Source organism: Anopheles gambiae, chromosome 2, assembly GCF_943734735.2.
Source record: "Anopheles gambiae chromosome 2, idAnoGambNW_F1_1, whole genome shotgun sequence".
Classification (NCBI taxonomy): Eukaryota; Metazoa; Arthropoda; class Insecta; order Diptera; family Culicidae; genus Anopheles; species Anopheles gambiae.
The window spans coordinates 11,585,652-11,612,595 of record NC_064601.1 but is presented as its reverse complement, the minus strand read 5'-3'; the positions used below and the strand labels follow the sequence as shown (position 1 = coordinate 11,612,595).

General features: G+C 45.9%; 3 protein-coding genes across 20 annotated transcripts in view; 2 read left to right on the top strand and 1 right to left on the bottom strand.

The window, feature by feature from the left end:
- Positions 1 to 647: 647 nt before the first annotated feature.
- LOC1281239 (protein elav) lies at positions 648 to 12,620 on the bottom strand. Of its 8 annotated transcripts, none has more exons than XM_061646312.1 (3): positions 12,466 to 12,620; positions 9,926 to 11,691; positions 648 to 8,128 (listed from the first exon to the last, which is right to left on the bottom strand). In XM_061646312.1, the coding sequence occupies exons 2-3, from the start codon at positions 11,107 to 11,109 to the stop codon at positions 8,116 to 8,118; spliced, it is 1,197 nt and encodes a 398-aa protein (XP_061502296.1). In that variant the 5' UTR covers positions 11,110 to 11,691; positions 12,466 to 12,620; the 3' UTR covers positions 648 to 8,115. The 8 variants fall into 8 exon arrangements, with proteins under 8 accessions (XP_061502296.1, XP_061502298.1, XP_061502297.1 ...); XM_061646314.1 differs by having other exon boundaries at positions 9,926 to 11,201; positions 12,466 to 12,615; XM_061646313.1 differs by lacking the exon at positions 12,466 to 12,620 and adding an exon at positions 12,262 to 12,459.
- Positions 12,621 to 12,691: 71 nt separating this feature from the next.
- The window catches only part of LOC11176150 (small ribosomal subunit protein uS12m), a 33,165-nt gene continuing 18,912 nt past the window's right edge, over positions 12,692 to 26,944 (top strand). Inside the window, exons 1-2 of one of the 3 annotated variants that reach the window (XM_061646325.1) lie at positions 12,692 to 13,607; positions 13,673 to 13,728. In XM_061646325.1, coding sequence (XP_061502309.1) covers positions 13,677 to 13,728 — 52 coding nt within the window. In that variant the 5' untranslated portion in view covers positions 12,692 to 13,607; positions 13,673 to 13,676. Of the gene's footprint in view, positions 13,608 to 13,660; positions 13,729 to 14,616; positions 14,722 to 26,944 lie in introns of those variants that run through there. The other 2 variants (XM_061646326.1, XM_061646327.1) reach the window with 2 other exon arrangements.
- LOC1281240 (E3 ubiquitin-protein ligase NRDP1) lies at positions 14,606 to 25,530 on the top strand. 9 transcript variants are annotated; one of them, XM_061646319.1, is made up of 5 exons: positions 14,606 to 14,678; positions 21,468 to 21,944; positions 22,898 to 23,485; positions 23,569 to 23,734; positions 23,831 to 25,530. In XM_061646319.1, exons 2-5 carry the CDS (start codon positions 21,855 to 21,857, stop codon positions 23,932 to 23,934), a joined length of 948 nt encoding a protein of 315 aa, XP_061502303.1. In that variant the 5' UTR covers positions 14,606 to 14,678; positions 21,468 to 21,854; the 3' UTR covers positions 23,935 to 25,530. The 9 variants fall into 9 exon arrangements, with proteins under 9 accessions (XP_061502303.1, XP_061502304.1, XP_061502302.1 ...); XM_061646320.1 differs by having other exon boundaries at positions 14,606 to 14,721; XM_061646318.1 differs by having other exon boundaries at positions 14,650 to 14,747; positions 21,418 to 21,944.

The following is a 26,944-nucleotide window of genomic DNA, read 5'->3' as shown; positions in this document are numbered from 1 at the left end:
AGCAGTTTGGAGCTGTGTGTGTATGCCAAACGTTCACAAAACATTGAAAGACGGACACACACACGGATCGGTGCTGTTTAGTACGACTCACCAAACCAAAAACAAAAACCAAACTGGGTGCCAACAATGGAAAAAACAAGAAACACTAGAAGAGAGGGTGTGTTGGTCTGTTTGTATACACCTTCCGCTTGTTCAGTGTCGGTGTGTCGTTCATGTCCTTTGAATGTCGCTGCCTGCACGTATCTGTGTTTGTGTAGCTGGGTTGGGTTGTACGGGTTGTGCGTGTCCTAATTTTGAACGATAGGCAACAGCAGCACGTGGCCCTCATCCTTCATTTCGTCCTACCAAATGGAGCGATCGTTCATGTCGATGATCGAGTGTTGATGATCGTAAAAGGAATTGTCTTCGCTTGTACATTGTACTAGTTAGTTGTTTGAAAAACTACTAATACAAACAATGTGTGCTATGTGTATGCGTGTGTGTGTGTGTGTCTAATATATGTATGTAATGTTTAGTGTGTGTGAGTATGTGTGAGTAAAAATTTTAAATACCACAACAGACGAAAAACCGAAGAGAGAAAACCGAATCAGGACCAAGAACAAACCGAAAACGTTTGATGATAAGAAAGGAAATCAAAAACGAATACGTACTTAAATAATAAGATTTTTATTTTTGTTCTGTTGTTTGCTTTTCTTCCCTTTTTTCCTTTTTTTTTAATCGGCTGCTTCTCTTGCCAGGTTATCAGGGACTCCTCGCCGCCACACCTATTCGCTCTATTTTTCTCTTAGCTTCTGTTGTTTTGCTGCTGCTCTATTATGATATATATGAAGGTGTATTATTTCTTTTCCCCTGGCGTTTTGCTGTATTTTTTCTTGTTTTCTGTGGGCTGTGTGGGTTGTGTTTTCTATGTTTGCCTTTTTTTGCCAGCTTAGAGTTTGATTATTCTCCCCCATCCCGCCATCGAGCTATTTGGATTGTTGGGCTGTTGGGTTTATAATAATTTAAAATTATTTACATAGTAGAAGAACATCGGGTTGAAAAAATGGAACGGAAACGGATTTTTAGAAGAAAATTGTACAAAAACCCAAACCAAACTCTCTCTCACTCTCTCTATTCTGTATGAACCGCTCCAAATACGACGGTGGTGTGTGGTTCGTTGCAAACTTCCATGCATTTCCAGTGCTATTTTGAACATGTTCACACTCATTTTAAATTCGTGACTTATATTGTGCTGGAAGTTATGGTGCGGGGGACGGTTGCCCCCCCCCCCCCCCCGTAGCTCACTTGTGTACACACAGCTGTGATACTTGGGCTTTTGCTTGCAAAAAACTACAATATTATTAGTAAGGAATCAGTTAGTAATGCCTCTTGCTGCTTCTTGTTGCCCGAATCTCACTCATCTGCTCTCGCTCGCTTTCTATTTTTCACTATTGCTTGTTACTACTGCACGTCCCAGATTGGACACTTCAGTGTGTTTGTGTGGGTGTATGTAGGACTATAAATAATAATAAAAGAAAATCTTGCAAACATCCCCAGCGTACACAGCACAGGGCTGCTGGATAAAATATATCGATTTATTTCGCAATAAAAATAATAATATTTTTTACCATAAATAGTCACACACTCTCTAGCATCTTGTAAATTAGTGAGAAAGGAAAGAAAGAAAAGAAAATTAAACACAAACAAAAATCAAACCAATCAATGTTACTCTATCGTGCGCGCGCGCGCATACACACATGCACATTTCTTCTTCTCCACATTCGCGTCAATCCTCAGAACAATATTCCCTTGGAAAGCCCAAGCGCCAATGTGTTCGGCTTCGAAATGATGAGGAGAGCAAAATAAACACTAATACCTTATACTACACAGATGGTATCGATAAATAATTAGATTGGATAAGATTAAAAGCGGCAGAGTAGGTAGTTGTTTGCAGTAGGAGTAGTAGTAATAGTATACTAGTAGTAGTAATAGAGTAGCAGTGTATATGACGGAAACTAAAGAACATTCTATTGCACACACCTCTCGTTCTTCTTCCTCTATCATTACTTGCTATTAAAAGAGCTCCATGCTGTGTCGCTAACACACGCTGCTGGCCCTCTTTTACCACTCCTCACATTTATGCACTAAGAAATCTTAAACCCCCATAGCGCACAGACAGTGGGTACCATCATAGTTGGAAAAAATAATATATCTGTTTAAAAAAAAAGAAAAGACTGACACGCATCGTAATGTGTAAAGAAAAAATAAAAATAAAAATCATAAAACTCGATGATAAATCCCCTTAACCATAATTGCAAACGAAACTCACGAAAACGTTAATACACACGAATAGGATTAGACATTGATTTTCACGCTAAATAAACAAAAAGTTTTGTGTTACAAACTAAAGCATTAACTAAAAGGGAGGGCCCGGGTAATATTACGAGAATCGTGAAAGTGTTGTGTAGAATCGAATGTGAATTGAACATCGCGCGCCGCCACAACGTCCTGCCTAGGACGACACTCTTCCTATCTTCCTTTGCATAATGCTTTTGTAGTTTTTTTTCTTTTTTTTTTTCTTCTGATTCCTGCTTTTTTGTTGCTGTTGTTTTTGGTATATGTAACGGGTTATTTACTGTTTCGAGTAATCGTTTCTTGTGTGTTTTCTTCTTATTATCTACTTCACTTGTTCATTTGTTTACACCACTTTTTTTCCTGTTATTCCAAGTTGCTTTGTTTGTAGTAGCGTCTGTGTCTGTGCTTTTTTTGACCCTTGTGGTTCGATTCATTCTTTGGGCTGTCTAATACAATCTTAAAACATTCTTCCTCGTTACAAAACCCAATGCACTAAAGTAATATGATGTCACATTTTAGTAGTTTTGGTCGCAAAAGATAAAAGAAAATGAAAACTCATAAGAAAGTAAAAAACACAAAACAAACGAAAAGCTAAACAAAAGTACCAATGTTGTTGTTGTTTTTTTGTTGTTTTGAAACACCACCACTTAGAAGTGTTAGAGAGAGAATGAGGCAACATAAAAAAAAAAAAAACAGTAAAGTTTGACAAAAGTATAAAAAGGGTGCAAAAGCATAAGCCAGGTGAGATGAAAGGGATACTTTTGGGAGAGAAAAAAGTTACCCCAGAGAGTAAAAAACAAAATAAAGCAAATCATAAAAAAACAATGATGAAAACAACGCTAAACCAGAACAAAACACTGGTCCTGTGAGTGGAACCGGTGGGCAGGATTGATGATGAGTCTCCCCCCCCCCCCCCCCCCCCAGTCATCCACGGGGAAACGGAACACTGTGAGCTGAAAGCATCCGCATGCTTATACAAGCGGAGGATGCAATTTGGTTGGGAAGGAGGAGGAGGAGGTGGCTTACAAAGAAGAGTTTTCGTATCACAGCTTTAAATGGAATCGTTTGAAGGTTTCAGTAAATCAAAACTTTAACTGACAAACTCTCGTGCACTGCATGCGTATAAATAGGGGCATCGGGAGAAGCTGGGAGCATATTTCGATACTCCGCTACTTCCATTGTTGGTGAATTGTTGGAGCAAACAACAATCGGCGTAGAACAATTGAAAACAATTGTTTAAAAAAATGTAACATTTCAATCCCATTCCAAAAAAAAGAAACAACAAGAGTAGAATGTCTTCCTTTCTCGCTCTCGCTCTTTCGATTGCTTGATAACTCACAGAGGAAAAAGGAACTCAAACAGGACATTTGGCTATTTTGTTGCTAGAGAGTAAACAAGCTACCCATTTTCACCGTATATCGCTCGCTCCTGGGGGTTCTGGCCGTACCTGACCTTGTATGTGAGTGTTGTGTTTGTATGTGAGCTGTGTTTGGCTCATTGCGTTTGCGTGTTTTTACTGTACATATAATAATCATGATTTATTTGCTTTTGTTCGTAATGTATGCTTGATTAATTCGGGTATCAAATGCCAACTCTGCAGTGGGTGCTTTTGTATGTGTGTGTGTGTGGGGATGTGTTTATGTGTATAATTTATATCTAAACACAGTTTGCCCTTACATTAGTTAGCCCTTTCCGGTTTTCCAAAAACCGAAGCAGCAAACACATCCTCATCGATGCCTCCGATTCCCATCTGCTCTCAATACTAATTAGTACGTCTATGCTACGAAGGGGGGAAGAAAGGGGGGGGGGGGGGGATAATACCATTATTTTCAAGGATTTTTCCTTTTCTCTACTATTTTTTCCTAACCCTTTTCAGGACCATTGTTGCTTTAATAATCGTCAAAACTATGTTTTTTACGTTACATATGCTGCTTGTTCTGCGGTTTGGATGTTGTTTTTCACTAAGAAAGAGTATTTTCATTTCATGGTTTTCATGCTTTCCTGTTTCCTTCCTTCTCACGCAAGCACACACTTTGACTATACGTTTGCCGCCCCCTCCCAAACAACTGCTTCCCTCCCCTCCAAACGGGTGTCGGGGGAGGGCAAGGAGCATGTATATAATATGCATGTAGAATAATAATTATATACCATATATAACATTTTTCCCCTCACTGCCTCTCCCTTCCGCGCTTTCGCCCACAAAATGCGCTGCGGAGGGAGGGAGGGATTCGGTTTGTTTCAACACTTTGCTTAAAAATTACTGTGCGATATTCATTCATGTTCAACACCATTTTTGTTGTGGTTTGTTGCCTGCGTTACACACACACACACACACTGTGGCTGGTATGTGTGAGTGTTTTGTTTGTTTGTTTGCTGCTGCTGCTTTTTTTCCACTTTTGGTATCGAACTAAAAGGAAAAAAAGAAAAAAAATAAATTGCCCAAGGTTCAGAGTGTCCTGTCCTAGGGTTTAGCCAGTAGAGCTCGGCTCTTTTTTTTTGCAGCCGGAGCAAGGCCCCCCAGCGCAAAATGCTTCACGCTGTGCGAGTTCCTTGCTAGAGAGTGGAGTGGTACGTTATTAGAAGATTGAGTCGTGCAGAAGTAAACTACTCTGTGGCCACGTGGTTTGGCCGCGAACGGATTGATTGCTTGCCTGGTTTTGCGCGCAAAAGAGCGCAAAAAGAGAGGGAAAGAGAGCGAGAATAAAAGTAAAACTAAACATAGAGATGCTGTTGGAAGGGACCAGATCGGCTCATTTCACAATTGAGATCGATATTTTCTCCATTTGCATTGCAGCGTTCGTGTTTTGTGTGTGTGTGTACGTGGTTTTGCTAAGTTTGCCTTTTTTTATCCATCATCAAGTAAAACGTGGAATTTTATACACAACTGTTCCTGCTCGTGACGAGGCTTTGCATGTGTCGTCGCATCTCAAATAATGTTTCCAAACGTGGAGGTGGTGGGTTTTACTCACTGCGATTCAACATTCAAAGTAGCACGAGCAGTTCGAAGGAGTCAATATAAGTAGATTACACTAGAATGCTTACGATCCATTGTCCTTCATGCTTTCCCTCTCTCTCTCTCCCCCCCGCTTTCTTTATCGGTTTCATCCCTACACGCTCATCTTTGTTCTTTCACCTGTTCTTCTAAATTCTTGCCCTTTCATCAGCATTTCGACTAGATTAGAGTAATGTGCTTCAGGAAGGGGAAGAAAGCTGTTTGTGCCATTTCCCGTTTTCATAACACTAAAAGTATAATGTTTCTATCGTTTCCACTTGTTTGTTTAAACATTCTCGAGACTCTCGCGTTCTGGTTGAGATCAAAAATTCAATGGATGGACAAATCGAGAGGAGTAGAGGATCACCGCATTCACCGCAAACATATTGGCGAACACGGTTGAATGTGTGCTTCTAGGTTTTTTCCCTTGCTCTCTCTCTCTCTCTCTCTCTCTGTCCTAACGGGGAAGAACAGTAAGTTTTCGCTACCAGCGTTTCACCAGCGGAATCCTTTGCTTTTTAGTACGTGTTTGTTTTTACTTAAGTACGTTCTGTTTAGTTTTCGTTTGTTTTGTTTTTTCTTTGCTTTCTGTTTGTCTGCTTTCATCTCATAGCGCGCGCCTTGTCCACTACTTCGGATTTAAGGGTTCTGCGCTTCATATATAATAACGGCCTCCTTTTTTTTTGGCCGATGCATTACAAGCCCTCTCCTTCATTAGTTTCTCTACCGTTTACGCTGACATCATTTTATACTAGCGTCTGTTTGAGATCAGCTGTTAAATGTGTGGTGTGGTGGTGTCCATTTGCTGTGGTATGCAATATGCTCATACTAACTTCATAGAGAGAGTGTGTGTAATATATGCGCCCATGCCCACGTCTTTCAGCGATTAAATGTGCTCAGCAGTGGTGCTGCATTCATAATATGCCGTTCAAAGAAAACGAACTAGGTGTAATCATTACATGGTTTTCCCGGGGGTTCTCATAGTTGTGGGACACTTCCTTGACTCTTTCTTATGGGAAGTGAACTACATATGATTGTAATTGGATTCTATGGCACCCATTTTGGACAGGCTCCTTGGAAATTCCTATCGGATTTGTCCAACAAGGGTGCTATAGAGTGCAATTGCCATTACATTAAGTTCATTTCACGCAAGAAAGCGTCAATAAAGTGTCCCACAGCTATGAGAACTCCTGGATAACCCTGTATATACTGCACACGCTGCCGTTATACACTGCTTATCTCCCGCTATGTGATTTGAATCGTGTTTGTATGCCATATTGTTCCTCTTTTTTTTGCCAAAGGGACATTTTCTTAGGCTCGTTTTACTGGTTTGACGTCGTCCGGGGATGAATTAAAATCAGACACACCGCACATTTAATCTTTCCATTTCCGTGTGAACCCCCCCTGCTGTGGGTTCGCGATCTCCAGTACTTTCGCCTTACGCAGCAGCAAATGTAATAGTGGATGTTGTGTCGTGACAAGCCCTTTAATTCCTCTAAAACCCCCTACCACGCACACGTGATGCATTTGTCTATGCGCCTCTTGCTTTTCCTACAAGTTATCCCAAATAAATAAGTTAAGCAAATAAATAAAATTCTCCTAATTCCAGCATTCCCTCCGCTCCCCTACAATCTGTTTATACATATATGCATATACTTTTATCATCCACCGGGGCCATAGTTCTAAACTGATTAGACTATTTCGACAATCGAGTTACACGGGGTTGCACTGCCGAACAAACAGTGTGTCCACACTTTGTTTTTCAAAGCATTTTCCTAAGTAAACGAAAGGTAATAATATATGTATATATTGCATGTGCCGGTGAAGGATTGTTTTTTGTTTTTCAAATTATTCCTTACACCACTATTGCAACGATATCAATATAAATCAGCTCATTTGTGATGTACTACCTTCTTCTGGTATATGCTGCTGTCCTCGAGTGGTCGGCTGGTGTGTATGTTTTTCGTTTATCATTACCATTTACCCATCTTGTTTTTTTTTTGGTAGCAAACGTTTAGAAAAATGCACATGTTTTCCTGTGTACAGTATACTAATAATATTTTTATATATAAAAAAACCTAGAGTTTATAAAATATAGGCAAAAAACATATCTTGCATGTTTCATCTCTGCATGCCACTTGCTCTCTCTCTCTCTCCCTCTCTCTTTCTGCCGGGGGATTATTATTCCTTCTAAATTGTCTCCAATGTTAGGTCACCTGACGCTTTCGTGTTGCTTCTTTCCATTGCTGGACTTTTGACTAGATTTAAGTTTACCTGCACACTACCCTCTCTGTCTCTCTCCCTCTCTCGCTGCAGCACTTGTGTGTAGGTGTTGCTTTCCTTGTACAGATGCACCGATGTTAATTGCCATCCTGATGAAAGTAGGTCCGATTCTTAACCGCCAATTCAAAACACTTGCAACGGTGCTCTCACTTGCATTTTGCATTTTGATTAGAGGGTGAGAGGACTGTACTGTTTGAAGCTTTTAAACGCGTGGCGGGATTTATCAGTGTTTACTATTTTTCCCTTCTCTTCTTCGAGCGTACAGCTTCGAACATATCGACGAAATGCTAGTTTAATGGGGTTTACCTGCTGCTGCTGCTGCTGCTGGTGGTGCTGCTTGGGACACCTGCGGTTCACGGGGTTTCACTCCAGACCTTCGCCACCCGCGCACTCACCAATCGCTCTCTACTGTCCGGCTAATAGTGTGTGGTTTTGGATTGTTTTTTTTTTTGTTACAGTTTCAATGATTTTTTGCCTGCTATTTGCGCCCAACAGTTTGCCATCCTTTAATGTTGCATACTAAATGGGGGAAGGGAGGGGATTGAAGAGAGAAAGAAAAATATATCATTTAGCGTGGGGTTAGAAGAAAATGGCATTGTTGTTGGTAAGTGAATTTGATTAGAAAAATATTGCGCGAACTCCTTCAATTGACATTTGATAAGTACGCTCTGTTATTAAGTGTTGTTAATGTTATCTGCATTCAACAGTTACGTACTATTGCACTCTGCCCGAACTACAAGGAGAGCGCGATATTGAGACAAAAGAGAGCATTACATTGTTAGGGGTTATAAATGAAGAACCGGGGTTACCGAGAAGACTGGGAACTATAAATTCTACTTGGATTTAGACAGATTAGTGACATTTGGGTTAGAAATGTATTAGACAACAGATACTAATAGCAAAAATCAGTTGGTTAGTTGAAAGGACAACAGCGAACAACACGCTCTTGTGTACTTTCTTTTACGCTATTGACTGTCGTGTTTAGGGGGAAGCCTGAGGAGAAAGTCGTCTACAGACCCCAGCATTTTCCGCCAACAAATCTCCGGCGAGGATTTGCGGAAAAGAAGTAGTGGGAAATATAGCACAACCCTCGTTATGTAGGAAAATTATAACCGCCACCGCTCATTTGTGCCAATGTGTTCAGACATAGAGACATCGCTCGTCCCCGTTTCGCACAACTCACGCTTTAGCTCCTTCCTTTGCGCTGCATTCTTCTCCATCATTCTGTGGTCACCCTGCAGCATCCTTTGCCTGCACACCTTCTTGTACTGTACCATGTCTGTGCGTAGTAGTAGTAGTTGTTGTTGTCGTTGTAGGGTAAGAGGGATGTGAGAGAGTATATGGCTTCTGGGTGTTCGTTTCTTCAACGGCTGTGCCCCCCGTTTTAGTTTTCACCCATATGGCCGCCGCTGAAATTGATCGTGGAGCAAGCAAGGAAGGAACGTTGGATTTATTATATTTACATGACACGCGGATTCACACTCCGGGGGCAGCAGCGGGGTGGGGGCTCGGGGGTAATAGCAAAGGCGCTCGCTCGGAGCGAGCCAAAGAGCACGGTGTGCTGACGTGCCACCCGAGGGAGGGTGGGCGAAATTGCACTAAATTAGATGAAATTGAATGGGACGACGAGCGAGAAGCGTTTTTGTGTATGTGTGTGTGAGGTTGTGTCTGATTGGGTGGAAGAGGACTAGAAGCAGCGGGAACAGTAAAGCGGAGCTGTGTGGAGTAGTAAAAGATGCAGGGAAATATTGATGACAGAATCAAACGCCCAGCAGTAAGTAGCAGAAGCGGCTGGTGTTGATCGCCCCGATAAGATTGAACCGAATGTAATGCTCTCTTTTGAACTTTTTTTTTTTGCTTTCTCCCGATAAAAAGGAGCAATTGGGCAAACATTGCTGCCACCGAACGGTCAGTTTAATATATCATGTCAAACTGACAGTTATGGAGGGATCCAAGCAAGCGACACTATAAAAGGTTCTAGTTTTTTTTTGCTGTTCAGCTCAGGAGCAAGTGCAAATAGGAGTTAGCAAAAGCGGGAAATAAGTGGAGCGGTGGAGCGGCATAGACTTGAGCTAGAAAGAGCGAGCAGGTGGGTAAAAAGGCTCGGCGTACCACGGCCTCTCGTCAGACGGCAACAAGCAGCTGAATAATTCAGTGCACAATTGTGAGTGTCGTATGGATCCAATTGCCCTTTCGGGCCAAAGAGGCGTAGCGCGGAAAAGGAGCATTGGGAAGGGGAATGGAGTATTTTTCGCTTGTTTGTGGAAATGTAACGAATAGAGAGAGAGAGAGAGAGAGAAAGGAGAATCAATTTACTTTGACTTGTTGGTCTTGAAGCTGACTTGCAGGACGCGCTGACCGAGCGTGTAGCCGTTGAGGGACCGGATGGCCAGCATCGCCTCCTCGTAGTTGGTCATCGTCACGAACCCGTACCCCTTGCACTGGTTCGTGGCCGCATCCTTGATGACCTTCACGTTCTGCACCGCACCGAACGGGCCGAACAGCTGCCACAGCGTGTTTTCTTCCGTCTCCGGTGCGAGATTGTAGATGAATATGCTCCAGCCACCGGACGGGGCCACGTTCAAGCCGTTGGCGGGTGCGGCGGGCAGCATCATGTCCAGCACCTCCCCGCCCATGGGCGAAAACCGGGCCAGCCCCTTGTTGATCGGATGGTGAATCGCGCCGAGCCGGCGCGTCAGCTGCGGGTTCAGGAAGGCGGGCAGGGCCGGCTGCACCACCTTGGCCGCCGCATTCTGGCCCGGCGTGTTCGAGAACTTGACCGTGATCGGATCGGTCAGCCCCTTCGGCGTGGTACCGTTCAGCGCCTGGATCGCCCGCTCCGCCTCCTTGCGCTGATCGAACCGGATGAAGCCGACGCCCTTCGGCTTGTCGTTGCCGTCCTGGATGAGGACGCGCGACGTGATGATCTCGCCGTACGGCCGGAAGATCGTCTCCAGCTCCTCCTGCGTGATCGTCTTCGGCAGGCCGGAGATGTACAGGTTCGCACCCTTGATGCCCTCCGAGCTGGGCCGGGCGAACGACACCTTCAGCACCTTGTTCTGTAACCGCAGCCCGTTCAGCACGTTCACCGCCTGCTCGGCATCCTGCGGCCGGTGGTAGTTGACGAAGCCGTACCCGAGGCTCTGCCCCTTCGGCTGCCCCGGGTAGATGACGTTCTTGTCGCGCACCAGCTTCACGCTTTCCACCTCGCCGACGCTCGAGAACAGCGACCGGATCTCTTCCTCCGTCATTGTCTGTGGCAGATAGTTCACGATCAGGTTGGTGCGCGAGTTGTTGTCCGAGCTTTGGCCACCGCCGCCCGCCGCACCGCCGGCCACCGTTTGGCCTGCTTCACCACCACCACCACCACCGCCACCGTTTGCGCCATTCTGCTGCTGCTGCTGTTGCTGCTGTTGCTGCTGCTGCTGCTGTTGTTGCTGCTGCTGTTGCTGCTGCTGCTTCTGGAGGTCCTGCACCGCCGCCAGCACCTTGTTCGTCATGTTTACGGTCGTAATTTTGAGGCTGTTTCAAGAGGTCCCGCGGCCAAGCGCACGGGAGCTAACCAGGGGTGTGTGTGTGTGTTGGGTGTGGGCTAACAGACCAGAGAGAGCGAGATTAGCGTTAAAAGAAAACCCGTTACACACCTCCTTAGAAGGTTTGTTGGCCTAGCCGAGCTGTGCGTTTGTACGATACGTCGTGTCTGTATGTGTATGTGTGAGAGAGAGAGCGACACGACGACGGTGTTTAGAAGACGACACGCGCGTGTTCTTTCGTGATGGGCCACACGGGAAAAGGGAAAACACTTCACCACTAATTCGCACCGCTTCAGTTCGGTGGCACACTATTTCACTGTTTTTGGGGCGGTTTTTGCACTTTGCACACACGCAGGACGGACGGCCACCGACCGATGACCGGGACACAAACACACGGGACACGGGGTACTGCCAGCGCCGAACGCACGGAACAAATGTGTGTGATGGCAGCGAAGAATGCTCAAGCTGACAGAACACAACTTTCCTCACCCCCCTTCGAGCGTGTTTCGATGTCTGCTGCTGCTGCTGCTGCTGCTGCTTCTGGCTGCCCTGTAGGGTAGAGTAGTAGGGTGGTAAAAAAAATGGCTGCTGCCAGAGAGGAGGAAAAACCAACACACAAACGCGGCGACGGATGCTTGCTATCTGCCTCTCTCATTCGCTCTGTACCTCACTTCTGCTATCTTGCCTATTCGCTTTGCCAAATGGGATTAGAACATTCACTTCCTTCCGACGAGCGAGAGATCACACCCATTCGCCGTGCTTCTCGCTCTTCTATACTCGCGCGACACACGCGTCAACTGCACGCACTATTCCCAAGCGCACCAACACTACGATCAGCTATTACTTCACACACGATACACACACACAGTCACACGCAACGCACACTCGTACACGTACTTTGCTGCTGATGGTGTGTTGGTACTGCTTGGTGCTGCCTATTTGCCCCTATGCGCTTTGATGCTCTAAGTCAGGCGATACTTTGTAGCGAGAAATTATTCCTTTTTCTGATCACGATTAGCTCACAAACGTCACTTTGCTCCAACAAACGCAAACGCTTTAAAGCCCCGTTGCTGCACACGCGTGCGGTGTACGGGTGAATTATGCCTTCGTTAAACCTACACAAACGAGATGACCAATTCTATGCTGCTGCTGCAAACTGCCGCGCTATGCACACACGGCTACAAACTATTCGAACACAATCGCTCACTGTGTGTGTGTGTGTGTGTGTTTCTGTGTATGTATGTGTGGCGTGTGTATTGCGGGAGTACACTTTACTGTGTGCTCCGTTCTCCTTCACTCTTGCTGCACACTGCTTTTACAAACCTCGCTATTTGCGCAATCAATACGGATGCGCGCACGGATGTGTGATGATGCGGCGTAGTATGGGGATGGTGGTAGTGGTTGACCGATAGAAAAAAAGAGCCAAGAGCGAGCGAGCGACGCACACCACGCACACGGAGGACTGCCGAAATACAATTGAGCAGAAGCTGGCCTGCAGGGTTGCGCTGCACCTTCGAGTTCGAGGGTTCGTGATTCCACTTGGCAGTTTCTCGTCGGCACGTCGGTGCGCATATAGGTTTTTCTCTTTTATCCGCCACATATCCTTGCGCACGTACGAGCAGGACGTGCAGGGCGTCCGTGGATCCTGCGAGTGTCGCGAGCTCTAAAACGCAATCCCCTTCGTAAAAGGTTCGTGTCAGGACGACGATATCCTATCGTCTGCGCAAAAGAGGTAGCAATTGGTTCTTTTTTTGTAATACGCTATTTACTCCTATCGTTTCAAACAAGGATACGGTTCTCGGTTCGATTGACCATGCGTGAGAGCATATTCCAGCGCTAGGTGCAAACATCCTTTTGTGTTTTTTTACAATTGTAATCCCAAAAAAAAAAAAACTGCGAAACATTCAACCATTCATGAATGATTTGTCCAAATTGTCCAAATTGTCTAACTATCTTCTACATCGCAAGTATTACTACATTAAACCAACGTATTTTTAAATTTTCTTAAATGAAGCTTCCGATAAAACAATTTAGTGTTTCTATAGACTTTTACGATGATGATGGTTTAGGATTATGTTTAAGTTCAAGGATTTTGGGAACTACGGGAAAGCATTTTGATGAGGTTAATTGAGTTGTCAAATCACATAGACAACCATGTAGTGCGGTTGACGATATTTTAGTGTTATCGCTTGATAACGATCATGTTCATCAAAAAAGCAAAAATTATCCACTGTCTGTAGAAATCAAATTCCATTTCTAGAGCACTTCCTCATTTCGGGCTGTTTGATTCGAAATCAGTTTTTGTCAATTTCGAACATCGAGCCGTCTGCGTCTATACGCCCGGTTGGCGAGTTTATTTCTTGGCCATATTTATCAAAACAAAAGAGTGTGTTTGCGGTGGGTGCATGTGAGAAAAACAGGTGAAAATTATCCGCATCGCTGACTGAAACCATTAATCTAGGACGGTACTGTGACCTATCAGAGCATGAGTGGGATGGTATTCTAATGTTTTGTTTGGTTATCCTTTCAGAGCAATGAATTTTCTGCGGCAAACATTCAATCTGACAAAGTCTATCGCCGGCGAAGGTAGGTGATAGCGAATAAGCATTGGCGGCGCATGGAAGATTGTGTAACAATAGACCTACCGGCACCTGGCTTTTATATCTACATTCCGCATGTGTGTATTCGATGCCGGATGCTGCGAATATGTCAGACATAATGAATTTATTGATGATAGCGAACGCGAGTGATAATAATATCAATGATTTATCCATGTGCAAGCAATTGATTCCGGTGTGATCACCATTGAGGAAATGGTTACAAGGTATCGACCTCGTAGATCATGAATCTAAATCGATAAATCGTTACTGATACTGCATTTTCTAATTCTTGTGGAAATGGTTGGTTGATACGGTATACCATCTTCCGCAGTGATTATTTGCTGCTTGCGCAATGTGAAGTGAAGTTGTTAGCGTTGCAAGATAATTAAGCAAGTCCGTGTATTTCTTCCTGTATTTAATTTCGCTTAACTATTAGGCAAATTCCGCGTTTAAAACAAAAGCTAAAACCCGTAGCAAACGATTGTAGTTCTTTTCCGTAAGCAAACATGTCATCCACGCGATCGTAAAATGTGCGCGCTGCAACTGACAGCTTCTTGAATGTCAGTGCGGGAAGTAAAAAAAGCAAAACAGTAAAATACCCAGGCGCTACAAACGGCAAGCCCAAAACAGCGAATGCAATAACGAAACATTTTCTTTAAAATATTGTATGTTTTGGAAGGTAAATTGAAGTACTCCGACCTATTTTGGTTTAATTACTGCAAAGTTGTTCATTTTACCTTTCGAAAACAACAAAACACGTTCAAACGGTTTCCAAAATAGACCTTATTAACGTCTTGTTAATAGCTCGTTGTCGAATGGTGGAATCAGCTGTCACCTGGGCGCGATCGAAACAGTTTTGAAGTACGGAAAGAAAGTGTCTGTCCGAAAGCACAAAACAAGAAGAGGCTCATATTTTTGCCGTCCTTCTGCTGTGTGGTGAGATACATGGAGACGGAAGTTAATCGCGAAACGGTCGACTGTACGTAACGAGCGTGAATCTCCCGTGTGCGTGGTGAACGTAAAATGGTGCTTTGGCTGCACTTGAATGTGGCGTGGTTCTGTTGTACTGTGTGACCGTACAATTGCATCAACGCATCCTCACCTAAGCCCTAGCGGGCGCGCGCGTGTGTGCGTGTGTGTGCAGAAGAGTTGTTGTTGCTGTGCAGTGTGTGCGCCCTAGATGATGTTCAAGGTTTGCACACAAGGTTTTCCGTTTCTGGGAAAAGCATAGCCCGTGGTGCTGGTTGAAAAATGCGTCTGTGGTGATGGGTGGTGTGCCTGCGGTTTCTGCAACCACACCGCTATACGCACCAACAGCACGAGAAGCAGGAAGAGTGTATGCGTTGTGTTGCGAGTAGTGTAAATCCGTGCGGCGTGTCTTGCCACTTGAACAGTTTCGAATAAGCAGCCACAAATGTGTTTGTTTTCCATCGTGAATGTTTCTTGAAGGCACCGTACAACCCTGTGAAGATGTGCTTCTGAACCCACTCCGTATCGTGCCGTCTTGTGTAAAGTGTGTCTTGGGTCATGTACGTGTGTGTGTATGTGTCTAGGGCTGACAATCCCTTTTTATTTGGACTACACACAACCGGATCCGATTCGTGAATGTCACCGACGCTTTGTTTTTTTTCCCTCTAAACACCATCCGGGTGTGCATTTCTGTCTAACTCTCTGTCTCTCTCTTTGTGTCTCTCTCCCGCGTGAGTGTGCGTGAAGGTAGGATGGTTTCAGGCACCAAGGCAACGCGAGTCACCATAATCTTCATCGAACCGGCACCTTATCTTACCCTCACCACCCCGCCACAAACGTACGAAATGAAGGGGAAAACGCATCAAATATCAATGACACAGCACACCCAGTCGTACGGCACGAAGGAGGTGGCCTCTGCATAGTCTAAGGTGGTTCAACGCCATAGTCAGTCTTGCTGTCGTGAATTTTAACGCATCACACCACAAGCCGAAAGAAGGAACCTACCCGATAATTGCGATACACGAAGCAAAGAAGCACGAAAACGTGTCGAAAGTTCGAAACATCGTTGACGCCGAGTGCATGCGTGCAACGGTGGGGGAGCGCAGTGGCTAAACTGTGCATTCAAACAGGTGTGCAAGTGTGCAAACCACCGAACACACCACCGATTCCAATGGTGAAAAAAGGAACCTGACGGCCTGACACTGAACCTGCAAGAATTGTCGCAATAAGTACTTGCCGGCCCTTCAGTATCGTTTAGTATAGTTCACCGCGGTGCTTCTCTCGGCCGTATTAATTATGATTGCTTTTTAGGGATCAATATTTGATGGGAAACAAGCGTCGATCATATACCCCGGCAAGCATCGTCGTATGCAGCGAAGAAGGAAAAGGAAAACATAACCCCCCCCCCCCCCCCCACCCCCCACGAGAGCGCAAATCCTTTTAAGGACAGAAACATATGCGCCAGTTACAATTACAGGGATGCAAGCAGTCCGTCATCCAAAAAAAATCAGCTCCTCCGCCTGCTTTTCGCTGCAATGTCCGATCCCGTTAGGCTCGCTGGCAGCGAACGCCAATGGACGAAGCAACAGAATACATTATTCCGACCGCTGATGCTGCGCAAACTGTCGCCCGGCGAAATGTTGCAAATTGCAAAAGGGTATCACGACCCGCTGCTGCTCTCCCACCTCCTCCCTCTTTAACCGTCCTTCATCGGTAGGAACTGCAAAACCAGCATGTAATGCGAAATGAGGCCAACGCACACACACACACCCGCGGGGGGAATCGAATATCGGCAAGACCTCTGCGCAGAGAAGTCACAGGAGGAGTAGCAGTAGTAGGAAGGAAGAGAGAAAGTGCCCCAGTGGGTTGGCGGGCGGTGCATAGCGTTGATGCGCTTCCTTTTTCTTGTCCCATTTTTGGGCATCATGCGTTTTTTTGTATTTGCATCTTGAAATAGAGATCACTTAAGTGACGTGATGGAGTGATCCTGTTTGCATCATGCTAAATCTACTTTTGATCATTTAATTACCTCCGCCACTAGTCGATAATGTAAATCACACTATTAGTGATTGGGTCATTTAGACATCCCCTTTTTTCATTGTTGTGCGAGACGTGTTTGAACCAAACTCGGCATAGGAACGTAGAACAGAACTAAACCGAAACGGTACCGAAAGGGTGCAATCAAATGGAGAAAGGTTATTGTTTGCCAAAGCACGTTCTTCTTTTGATGTTTTGATTTGGTTTGATCGTTTCTCGATCGTCGTGCCTGCAACCTGCCCTGGTGCACACGCAAAGGTTCGTCGGCCCGCTGCGCGCTACCAGAAGGAATTGCAGAGGGAATGATGTCCTCTTTGATTCACTCTCCTTCTCTCTCCTTCTCTCTCTTTTTATCTCTTACTCTCTCTCTCTCTCTCTCTCTCTCTCTCTCTCTCTCTCTCTCTCTCCCTCTCTTGTATGACCAGCAAGCGAACGGTTGCGTTTTGTGCGCTTTTCAGCGTCCCTTGGGGTGGATATGCTGCGTTGCGTGTGAGAAGGCAAAGGTAGAAGGAGCGTTTGTTCGTCACAAATTGTTCGCAATCGAGCCAGTACGATGATCGTGCTTTTGGGGTAGGTTTTTTTTTGTTGTTGCTTTCTTTCGTTTGTTCGGGGTTTGTTTTGTCGGGGACCGCCCCCCCCCCCCCCCCTCCCACCACTCCCTTTAGTGGGGTATACTTTGAAGAAGTTATTACCAACACCACACACACGCGCGCGCGCACATTTGTGTGGGACGGTCGTGTGCGAAGGAAATGGTGATGGGGCAAAGCGCGAAAAAAAGAGGGAGATAGGGAAAGGAGGAGGACACGGGCGCACAGATAGATGTAGTCACTGTTGCGGGTTGCAGATTGAGATCGCGAACGCCGGGTTGTTAGCTGAATGTTACCAGTTTTTTCCATCTCTCTCAATCCATCTCCCTCTCTCTGCTTTAGTTTCTTTTATTGCCTTCTTTTGTACTAAATTGTGGTTGCTTGCTTTCGTGATCAATGGAGCGCGAATTATGTACGCAAGTGTGTGTGGTTTGAAAGGCAGTGGAACATATAAAACAAATGAAACCACTTAACAAGCATGGTCAAGTTTATATTATACTCCACCATTCGCTTGCTCGTTGATATATTGTAATTTTGTTTTAATAATTGAAGAATTTTTATTTTGGAAGAAACTTGGCGCTCGAGAGTTTGAAAATGGCTTTTATTTAGAGGTAGAGACAAGATCTTAGGATACTTTTCTTTTTTTTGCACCATTTTCGTGTTGTGCGAGCAGTGTACATGTTTTGTCCATTGATGCATGGCAGTAAACCAGGTGCACCGATGGATATTAGCTTCAATTAGCTTTTCTCGCCCAATAAGCATACATTGCACTAGTAATTGTCGGCAGTTAAAAGGGCTTTTTCGCCTCATTCGCTTGATTACTTTTTTTAAAATACTTTTTCCCCACCGAAAGTCCTAACCCTCGCTCAAAACGAGAGCTGTCCACTTGTTGACATAAACGAGGCTTCCTAGAAGCACAGAACATACGCCTTGCACACCTTGCTAGGTGGGCTTAATGGCCATGGGTAGTACGTTTTGCTGTTTGCTGTGCAAGTTGCATCAAAAACAGGTCACATCTGTCGACAGCCCAAGCTCCGTTTATGCGACGACATTTTGGCGCACGATGATGTGTAGTAAAAGATCAGAACAGGAAGGACTGTTTTTTTTTTTAAATTATCATTTGTTCAACCCCTCTTATTTTCCCCGCGTCGTGCTGTGTTGTGCACTGGAGCGGGGCACAAGCGAAGAACAGTGGAGACAACAAAAAAGTCGTTTCCAAAATGATAAGAAACTGGCGGTGGGAACGTTGAAACAGTAGAAAATGCCGATGCCGCTGCAATCGGCGTGGGGTCTCGTTAACCCCTTAACCCTCAAAACCGCGTGTAAATGTGCCGTTGCTAAATTTCAACCCCCTTCCTTCCAACCAACCCTGCCCGAACGGCGCAACCCTATCTCCTCCAGAGCCCCTCCGCCGGGGTCCGGTCCGTCTGCTGCGGCGAAGGGAACGAACGTGAGTGAATGTGCATCCGCTGTCGCCGCCGGACTCGTAACCGTTTCGCTTTTGGAACGAAACAAAAAAAAAACGTTTTGGTCGACGGCGACGGGGGTCACACTGCGACACGCTCTGTGACAAGTGTCGAACCGGCTCGACGTTTTGGTGTAGTAGTAGTGGTGGTGGTGGTGCTGACAAAACAACCGACAACGCCGAATACACTGTGCTGCTGGCCTGTGTGAATCGATTCGAATCGAGAACTTTTCCCCCTCGTGGAGTGGGGCTACTCCCCTTCACCCCCCCTTGAACGAACGAAAGATGGCAGGGTGCGAATGTGTGCAAATTTGTGCCTCCCATCTGACCGATTCGTAAGACGTAAATGCCTCTCTCCTTCCACCTGTGCATCTCGCGGTCGCTTTAGTCATTTCCTCTTTCCCCCCCCCCCCTTGTCACACTAGGAATAGGAAACTTGATCTTGGCTCTTCTTGGCTTCTCCCCGCCATCGTCTGTGTGTGTGTGGGATCCTTTCCTCGGGTTGTGGAAGATTGGCACTGGAAGTCGTCCCGAACGCGCGCGCACACAACAACACAAAAAGCCCATTTTGCTCTACACGGGCCAGGAGGGCAGTGAGCCGTCCCTCTGGTTTTTTTTTGTTGTCTTTTCGCCCCACTTTGGGGACGATGGGGAACGACACAAAAACGCACACATTGATGCATGCATAAAAACACACACACACGCACACACACTCATACAGTGATCGAGGGAAGTGGGAAACAGTCTGCAAAAGGGAAAAGAAGAGACCGCGCTGCTCATTAATGCATTTCGCCGCTTTTTACTCTTCTCTGGCGGAGCTGGGGCCACCGCCGACTCGAGTGGGAAACACCGTGTGCGACCTCTCGTGCGCGCATATGTGTACGTAAGGCGAGCGACCCACTAGTTCATCATATCGACAGTTGCCTGGAAGGGTTTCGCAAGTAGCGCCGGCCGGCCTGCTGCGGCGGTGAAGAAAACGGAGGTGGCAAGCAAGCGTGTGTGCTCTGAATCGCACTCTGAAACGCCGAGAAATCGAACCGGTAAAAACGGCAAAGAAACACCGAGCAAGAGCTGATCAACCAACCTGCGTTGCTCCCTTGCCGTCCCCTCCCCGCGTCTATTCCGCTTACCGAAGGAGGAAGCGAATATGCTGTTGTACCCAGCAAGCATCAGCCTCTGGTGAGGCGGAAATGGTGGAGGGAGGAGCACACGTGAGAAGCTGGTGATGCCGCGCGAAGGAGCATCGGGGCAGAAATTTGCCAACGGGCAAAACATGAAGTCGAAAGAGAGGAACTCCCCGATCCCCTCTGGTCCGGTAGCAGCACACTGGATGCGTGTGTGTGTGTGTGTGTGTGCTTGGATCGATTTGAGTATGATGAAACAAGGAAGAGCTGGGGCCAGAGAATGAGGAAGATGGCGAGAGAGAGAGAGAGAGAGAGAGAGAGAGAGAGAGAGAGGATCTGATCCGGTCGGGCAACAGCGCCATCGGGTGCAATCGCCACTAGCGGGATCACGCTCCCGGGGCAGCAGTTTTCCCTTCGCCGTCTGTCCATCGCTTACAGTTGCTGCTGCTGCTGCTGCTGCTGCTGCTGCTGCTACTTCTTGCCCGTATAAACCTGCCGAAAAGGAAGACAGAATAAAAGAGGAAAAGCATATAAATCAACCAACGCTGCTCGCGCCGCTCTCTCGGTGGAGTTTTGCTGCACGCGAAGGAGGGGGAAAGGAAAGCGATGGTGGTGATGGAGGTGGTGGACGCATTGCAAATGAACTCTGGAAGACCGCAAGAAACCCCAATCCCTCCTTCCCCAGCCCAATCCAGCCGGCAGTGCACAGCGGTGCGAACGTGCGAAAATGGAGTGAAGCGGAACAGCGCAACACACACACACACACACACTGCGGGCATGAGCGGCAGCAGCAAAACCCTCCTTTCGGGAGCCACAACCACCGCCTCACCGACGACCACCTTCAGGTCCTGCTTCTCATCATCATCATGGCGTAGCGAGAGCGATCTTACCAAGCCTCCCCGGAGGAGCATTGATCGAAATCAAACTGGAGCTACTGGAGAAGAAAAGAGAGAGAGAGACAGAGAGAAAGAAATAGAGAGGGTGCCCCGGCGGGAGATCTTGTTCTCGTACGGGTGCTCTTCGTCCGTCGCGAGTAAAGGTGAGGAACCGCTGGCACACCGCGAAATCATCACAAACCCACTCTTGTTGTTGCCGATGATCATTGGCCGATCAGTGTGCGTGCGTCCGGTCGGTCGGGCATGGTCGGGTTGCGCGAGTGCTGCGCCCGCTTTCTTTCTAACGGAAGTGCAGCTTGTCTTGCAATTGGAGGAACAATGGGGGCTGGGGGTGGCAGTTAATTTTCATCTCCAATCGATGAGATGAGCTCTGCTGTTCAATGTAGTGCGTTTGATGCTGGTCTGGTTGGGGATACAGAAAAACAAATAAAAAAAAACTGTGAATAAACATCATCAATTGCAACCACTTTTTAGAGATTCGAAGCTTAATAACAGACACTTGAGCTGTGTGCACCAGGAACAGAAATGAATCGTATCAAGTGTCCAAAGTGGTTTTGTTGCAATTGATGACCGTTTGCTTCTCTTCGGTTATGGTAGTGCCCTTTACCCCTATTGTACCCTTGCTTCTCTTCCTTCCGGTTGTGCAGATAGCGTGAGCCTTCGTCTGTGTGATCATCTGTCTCTGTGTGTGTGCTCGTAGTGAAGTGCTGAAACGATCGAGTCTTCCGCTCTTCCCTCCTCCCCCACACCGGTCCTGCTATGGTGTTACGAGTGAAGTGTCTAGTGCTCAATTACAACAGCAGCAAGTGAAGGTGATTTGCAAACAAGAGTGATTCGCTTCCGGCCTCTTCCACTAGCCCTTCCCCCACCCGGGGAACCGCTTAAGCACGAGGGCGGGCTCCGTTTGTGTGGCCAGAGACGTCAGCCTCTGACGGCTGTGGCCACATACAGCAAACGCATCTTTCCGGTTCGTCTCTGCGCGCGTGTGGGTGTGTGTGTGTGTGAGTGACGACCAATCGCGTGCAGCCAGCGTGATGGGTTACGATCTGGCCCGCTTTCAGGGTGATGTCGACGAAGAACTGATCTGTCCCATATGCTCCGGCGTGCTGGAGGAACCGCTGCAGGTGAGTGTTCCGAAACTGATCGCGTTACCGTGTGTGTGTGTGTGCGGAATTGGGGATCAGCGACTACGAGGAAATGCTCTCCTATGGTGATGGATTGTTCCCACTACCACAATGTATTATTATGTGCTGTGGGTTTTTTTTAGTTTTACTCTGCCTGGGTGTGTGTTTCTATTGCATTCATCATCTTCGATCGCAAAACCGCCGGTGGTTTGTTGTTGCTTGCGGAAGAGAAAGTGAATGCAATTTTCGGTAATTTCCTAGCGTGTGGCGGTTGCTGTGGTGTTGTGGTCGTAGCCCGCCTTACACGATTGTTTAATCACCAACATCGGGCATACCCATACCCATAGGCCGGATGCTTTTTAGGGTGAAACCCAACACTGTTGCCTTTAGCTTCGCGTTTATTGGGAAATTTGGCATAAAATAGAAGCATACGTCTAGCAAAAGGGTATTGAAAGTAAATTAGTTTGTTATTTTGTTTTTTTTTTCTTTGTAATATTTCCTTTTGATTTGATTCTTTTTCGTACGCTTTAGGCGTATGGCTTCACACTAGAGCTACAGTCATAATTAAAGTCAGATTTTATTTATCGTTTTATGTACGGCTGATAAGAGTTTCTTGTTGATTGAGATAAGAAAGAAGCAATAGCTTTTTGTGGTGATTAACCGCACAGCTGTACATCAGAAGCCTACCACACTACTGTTGTTTTTTATGGCTTACATTACTTACTGGTGTTTTATCGTTAGCGATAAGCCCTTTTTCTAATAGTCAAACAAACCGTCATTTTTCCAACAAGAATTATAAACTAGTTGTTGTACGAAAAGCTTTGTGAGAGCATTTACTCCCCGACGCTACGATTTCTCAACAGTCCGCTACAGCGTGCACACCGGTATATTCGAATTCAAAATAAAGACCATGTACTAATTATGTGTTTTGCTCTCCAATTTCACCCTTTCAGGCCGTTGCCTGCGAGCATGCATTTTGTCGCGGCTGCATCACCGAATGGCTGTCGCGGCAGCCGACCTGCCCGGTCGATCGCAACCCCATCACCAACAACAACCTGCGCGCCGTGCCGAGAATACTGCGGAATCTGCTCTCCCGGCTAAACATCACGTGCGAGAACGCGATGTACGGCTGCACGCTGGTGCTCAAGCTGGACACGCTGGCCGCCCACATCGAGGAGTGCGAGCACAATCCGAAGCGACCGCTGCCGTGCGAGAAGGGCTGCGGGTTCGTCATACCGAAGGACGAGTACAAGGACCACAACTGCTTCCGGGAGCTGCGGTCGCTCGTGCACAGCCAGCAGCAGAAGATGGGCGAGCTGAAGAACGAAATCAACGATCAAAATCTGGTGATAAACGAGCTGAAGCGGGAGCTGAACCTGGTGAAGGACTTTATGCGAGCGATGCGCGTCTCCAACCCTGCCATGCGTGCCATTGCGGATCAGATGGAGCGGGACGAGGTGATGCGATGGTGCAACGGGCTGGCAAGGGCTCGCGTGACACGCTGGGGCGGCATGATCTCTACCCCCGACGATGCACTGCAGGTAAATGGGCAGTGCCGCGTGTGCGGTACGAGATTTGCTTCTTGCTGTAAACGGTTTGGTTTTTTTGATTGTTTCATCTGCAGCTCATGATTAAGCGGGCGCTTTCGGAGTCCGGCTGCCCACCGCACATACTGGACGATCTGATGGAAAACTGCCACGAACGTCGGTGGCCCCGCGGACTCAGCTCGCTCGAAACACGCCAAAACAATCGACGGATATACGAAAACTACATCTGCCGGAGAGTGCCGGGTAAATGTCTATTTATTAGTTCAGTTCAGACAGTCGTGTCCACGCAAAGGCAGCGTTACTGACGGGTGCGTTGGTTGCATTCATTTTTCTTTTTAGGCAAACAGGCGGTGCTGGTCCTGCAGTGCGACAACACGCACATGAACGAGGACGTGATGGTGGAGCCGGGACTGGTGATGATATTTGCTCATGGCATCGAATAGTTAGCGGGCGGGGAGTCGACTAGCACCGCCAGCTATTGAGGGCGTCTGCAAGATGCCCCCGATACACTGGCACCGCTAGGGAGCGGATGTGTTTTGTGAGAAACTACTGGCAAATGGATAGCATTTCTCCCCGCCCGCCACCTGCGTATCCATCGCCCGTTTGTGTGTATGTGTTTTGTTTTCTGTAGTGTGTGTGTGTGTGTATGATGTACGTTTTACTTTGTACCGTTGCTTTGTAACGACTAATACGAATGTTTGATCTCGGAATGGGTTTTGGTCAGCGAAATCCGTTCCCATCCTGCTAGCTGCGTTACTACCAGGCGACACTCAGTCCATTCTTGGTGGCGTTTGCGCCTGTCCACCTTCTCATAATCGCGCCGACTTCCCGCCACGCAACGTTCACTGATTGTCTTCGGTCCTTCGGTAGGGAAATTCGGGGCTCACACGGGCTGTCCGGCAGTACTTACAATTTTGGTTTAAGGAGCGAAAGGAATCCAAAGCAAAAGAGAAAGAGAGGGAGAGAGAAAAGATGTTTGCTTTGAAAACGTCCAACATTTGATAAGCCATCTGGATGCTTCGATAACAAGCGCAACACTCGACACCGTTTGTGATTTAATTACAGTTTGCTCTATACGTGCGTCTCGAGTGTGTATTGGAGAGATATAACATAAGCCAAAAGTATTTACGCTAAAAATGCTACAATTCACAACCCTGTATCTGGGCACGAGACGAATCAGAAGGAGATGCGCAGAGTGTAGGTTTAGGAGTGTATGGGAATTAAAAACGTTGTATATGGAATTCTCAAATGTCGCGACACGATTAATAAGGGTTTGTTTTAGTTATTCTTACCTAGCCATAAAGAAACTGAAAATGAATACATCGATAGAAGAAAATTGCATATAATTTTCAAATCTTGAAGACCGCCCCCCTCTCCCCCCATTGCGTCTAAAACAATTCCGTCGCAGGAAAATCCACTACTCATACAACTATCGCGCTTGCTTGCCTTACACAGAGTACTAAACAAACCGCTCCTAAGCCCTTGAAAACCCCCCACTAAAAACAAACCTGATCATAGAATGCTTTGTGCGCGTTATTAGTTTGGATTAGATTTAGTTTAAACTTCAATCGATAGAACAAAGGGGCGGCCCTCTCTATCTTTAGCGTTTGTGTGATAAGTTACGCAGAGGAAAGGAAAAGAGCAAACCAAGCGAATCATTAGTCCTCCGCGGCGAGAGTGTTGTTCTTCCGTTTTTATCGCAATCCGGCAAACCGTTACCGAGTTTACCTAATGCTCGTAACACCGACGAATAGCGGAGCAACTTTTCCGTTGCCTGTTGGGCATGTACTTTATTCACACTCTTTATTAAACACTAGACGATAATTAGAGCAGGAATTAGGTGGAAAGAGACATACATTATAATTATGTCTGTGTGTAGATGTATGTGTGAGTATGTGTGAATGATATTTTGAGTGCATATGAAATGTTTGAACGAGGCAAGTCCGCTTGTCGTGCGTGTGTGTGTGTGTGTATCGAGAAAGTGCACAAAAGTGGTCAAATGAAAACGTGATTTATGTTGAGAATAGAATGTCGAAAAACACAAGCAAATAAATGCACACCCCCACCGCAAGTGGGGATGAAAACTGCAAAAAAAAAGGTTTTATTTGGTTCTTCGACTTATTGTGTATTAACGATGTAAATAATTCTGTCAATTTCTGATTCTGCTAATTTACCTAGAAAGAATCATCTAATCTGATCAGGGATACTATTCCGTACCATGGAATTAAGACGTTTGCTTCGGAATAAGGACTACATTTGCTACCTATGGGTGAATTTAAACATTTTTTTTAACCTATTTATTGCTACTGACCCCAACAGCGGTTGGAGTATATTTTTAAATCGAAATTAATTAACAATAATGATAGCTTTGTAATCGATGGGATTCAACCACGAATCCTTGTTGCTCAAAAGGATCGAAACACTATGAATGAGCTTACGCTATTGGCCGACAGATGGCGCTAGTGCGTTTGTGGTGAATACAAGTGTGGTGAGAATATAGGGGAAAGCGGGGCAAAATGGGCATGTGGGGCAAAATGGGCACCCTCTATTTAAGCATTATTTGACTACAAAAATACTTTCCAATGCTCAAAATGTATTCATTAGAGTGTTCTATGAACACCATGTAAGTTTCATAACCCTAACACAACAAATAACCAAGAAAAGTGCAAAATAAGGTTTAGTAGCATATTGATGTAATTTTTGTCACTTCGAAAATAAGCTTAACCCAGTGTCACAGGGATGCGTTGAAGTTTTACATTATATATTATTAAAGATATGATATTTCTATACAATTTGTCTGAAGAAAGCAAGGCGATCGAATGCGTATTTTTACTAATATAACATAAAATACAAAAATGCTTCACGTGGGGCAAAATGGGCAGTTACGCTTGGGGCAAAATGGGCAGATACTTTTGACAAATGGCGTTTGGTGAGGCTATGGTGTTGTATTTGTCGCCTCAATAATGATAACAGACACAGCTTCAAAAGAATCGATTTTGTAGATTTAAACGTGTAAAAACTGTTTTAATTTTGATAACATATTTTTGGAAGAATTTTAAGGGCTTTTCTGACCAGCAAAACAAAAGATAGAACGAAAATACATTTCACGACACGTGCGCAAAAGCATAGACCATTACCTAAGCGCAGTTGTTGTGGCCCATTTTGCCCCAGTGTTTTGACGTTTCACAGTTTGTTTACATATGCCCATTTTGCCCCAGGGATATGCCCATTTTACCCCGCGTGTCAAAAATGCTTCTCGTAAAACATCAACTTTTATTTTACATTATTTACATGTTTTTAAGTTGTTTTCATTCTATGTGGCAATTTAAATCCATAGATAAATGGTGGAAGCATGCAATAATGAAAGAAAAATTGTGTTTTATGGCATATTCAAAGGAATATTCAGTAAACTGCTTAACATGCCCATTTTGCCCCGCTTTCCCCTATATGTGA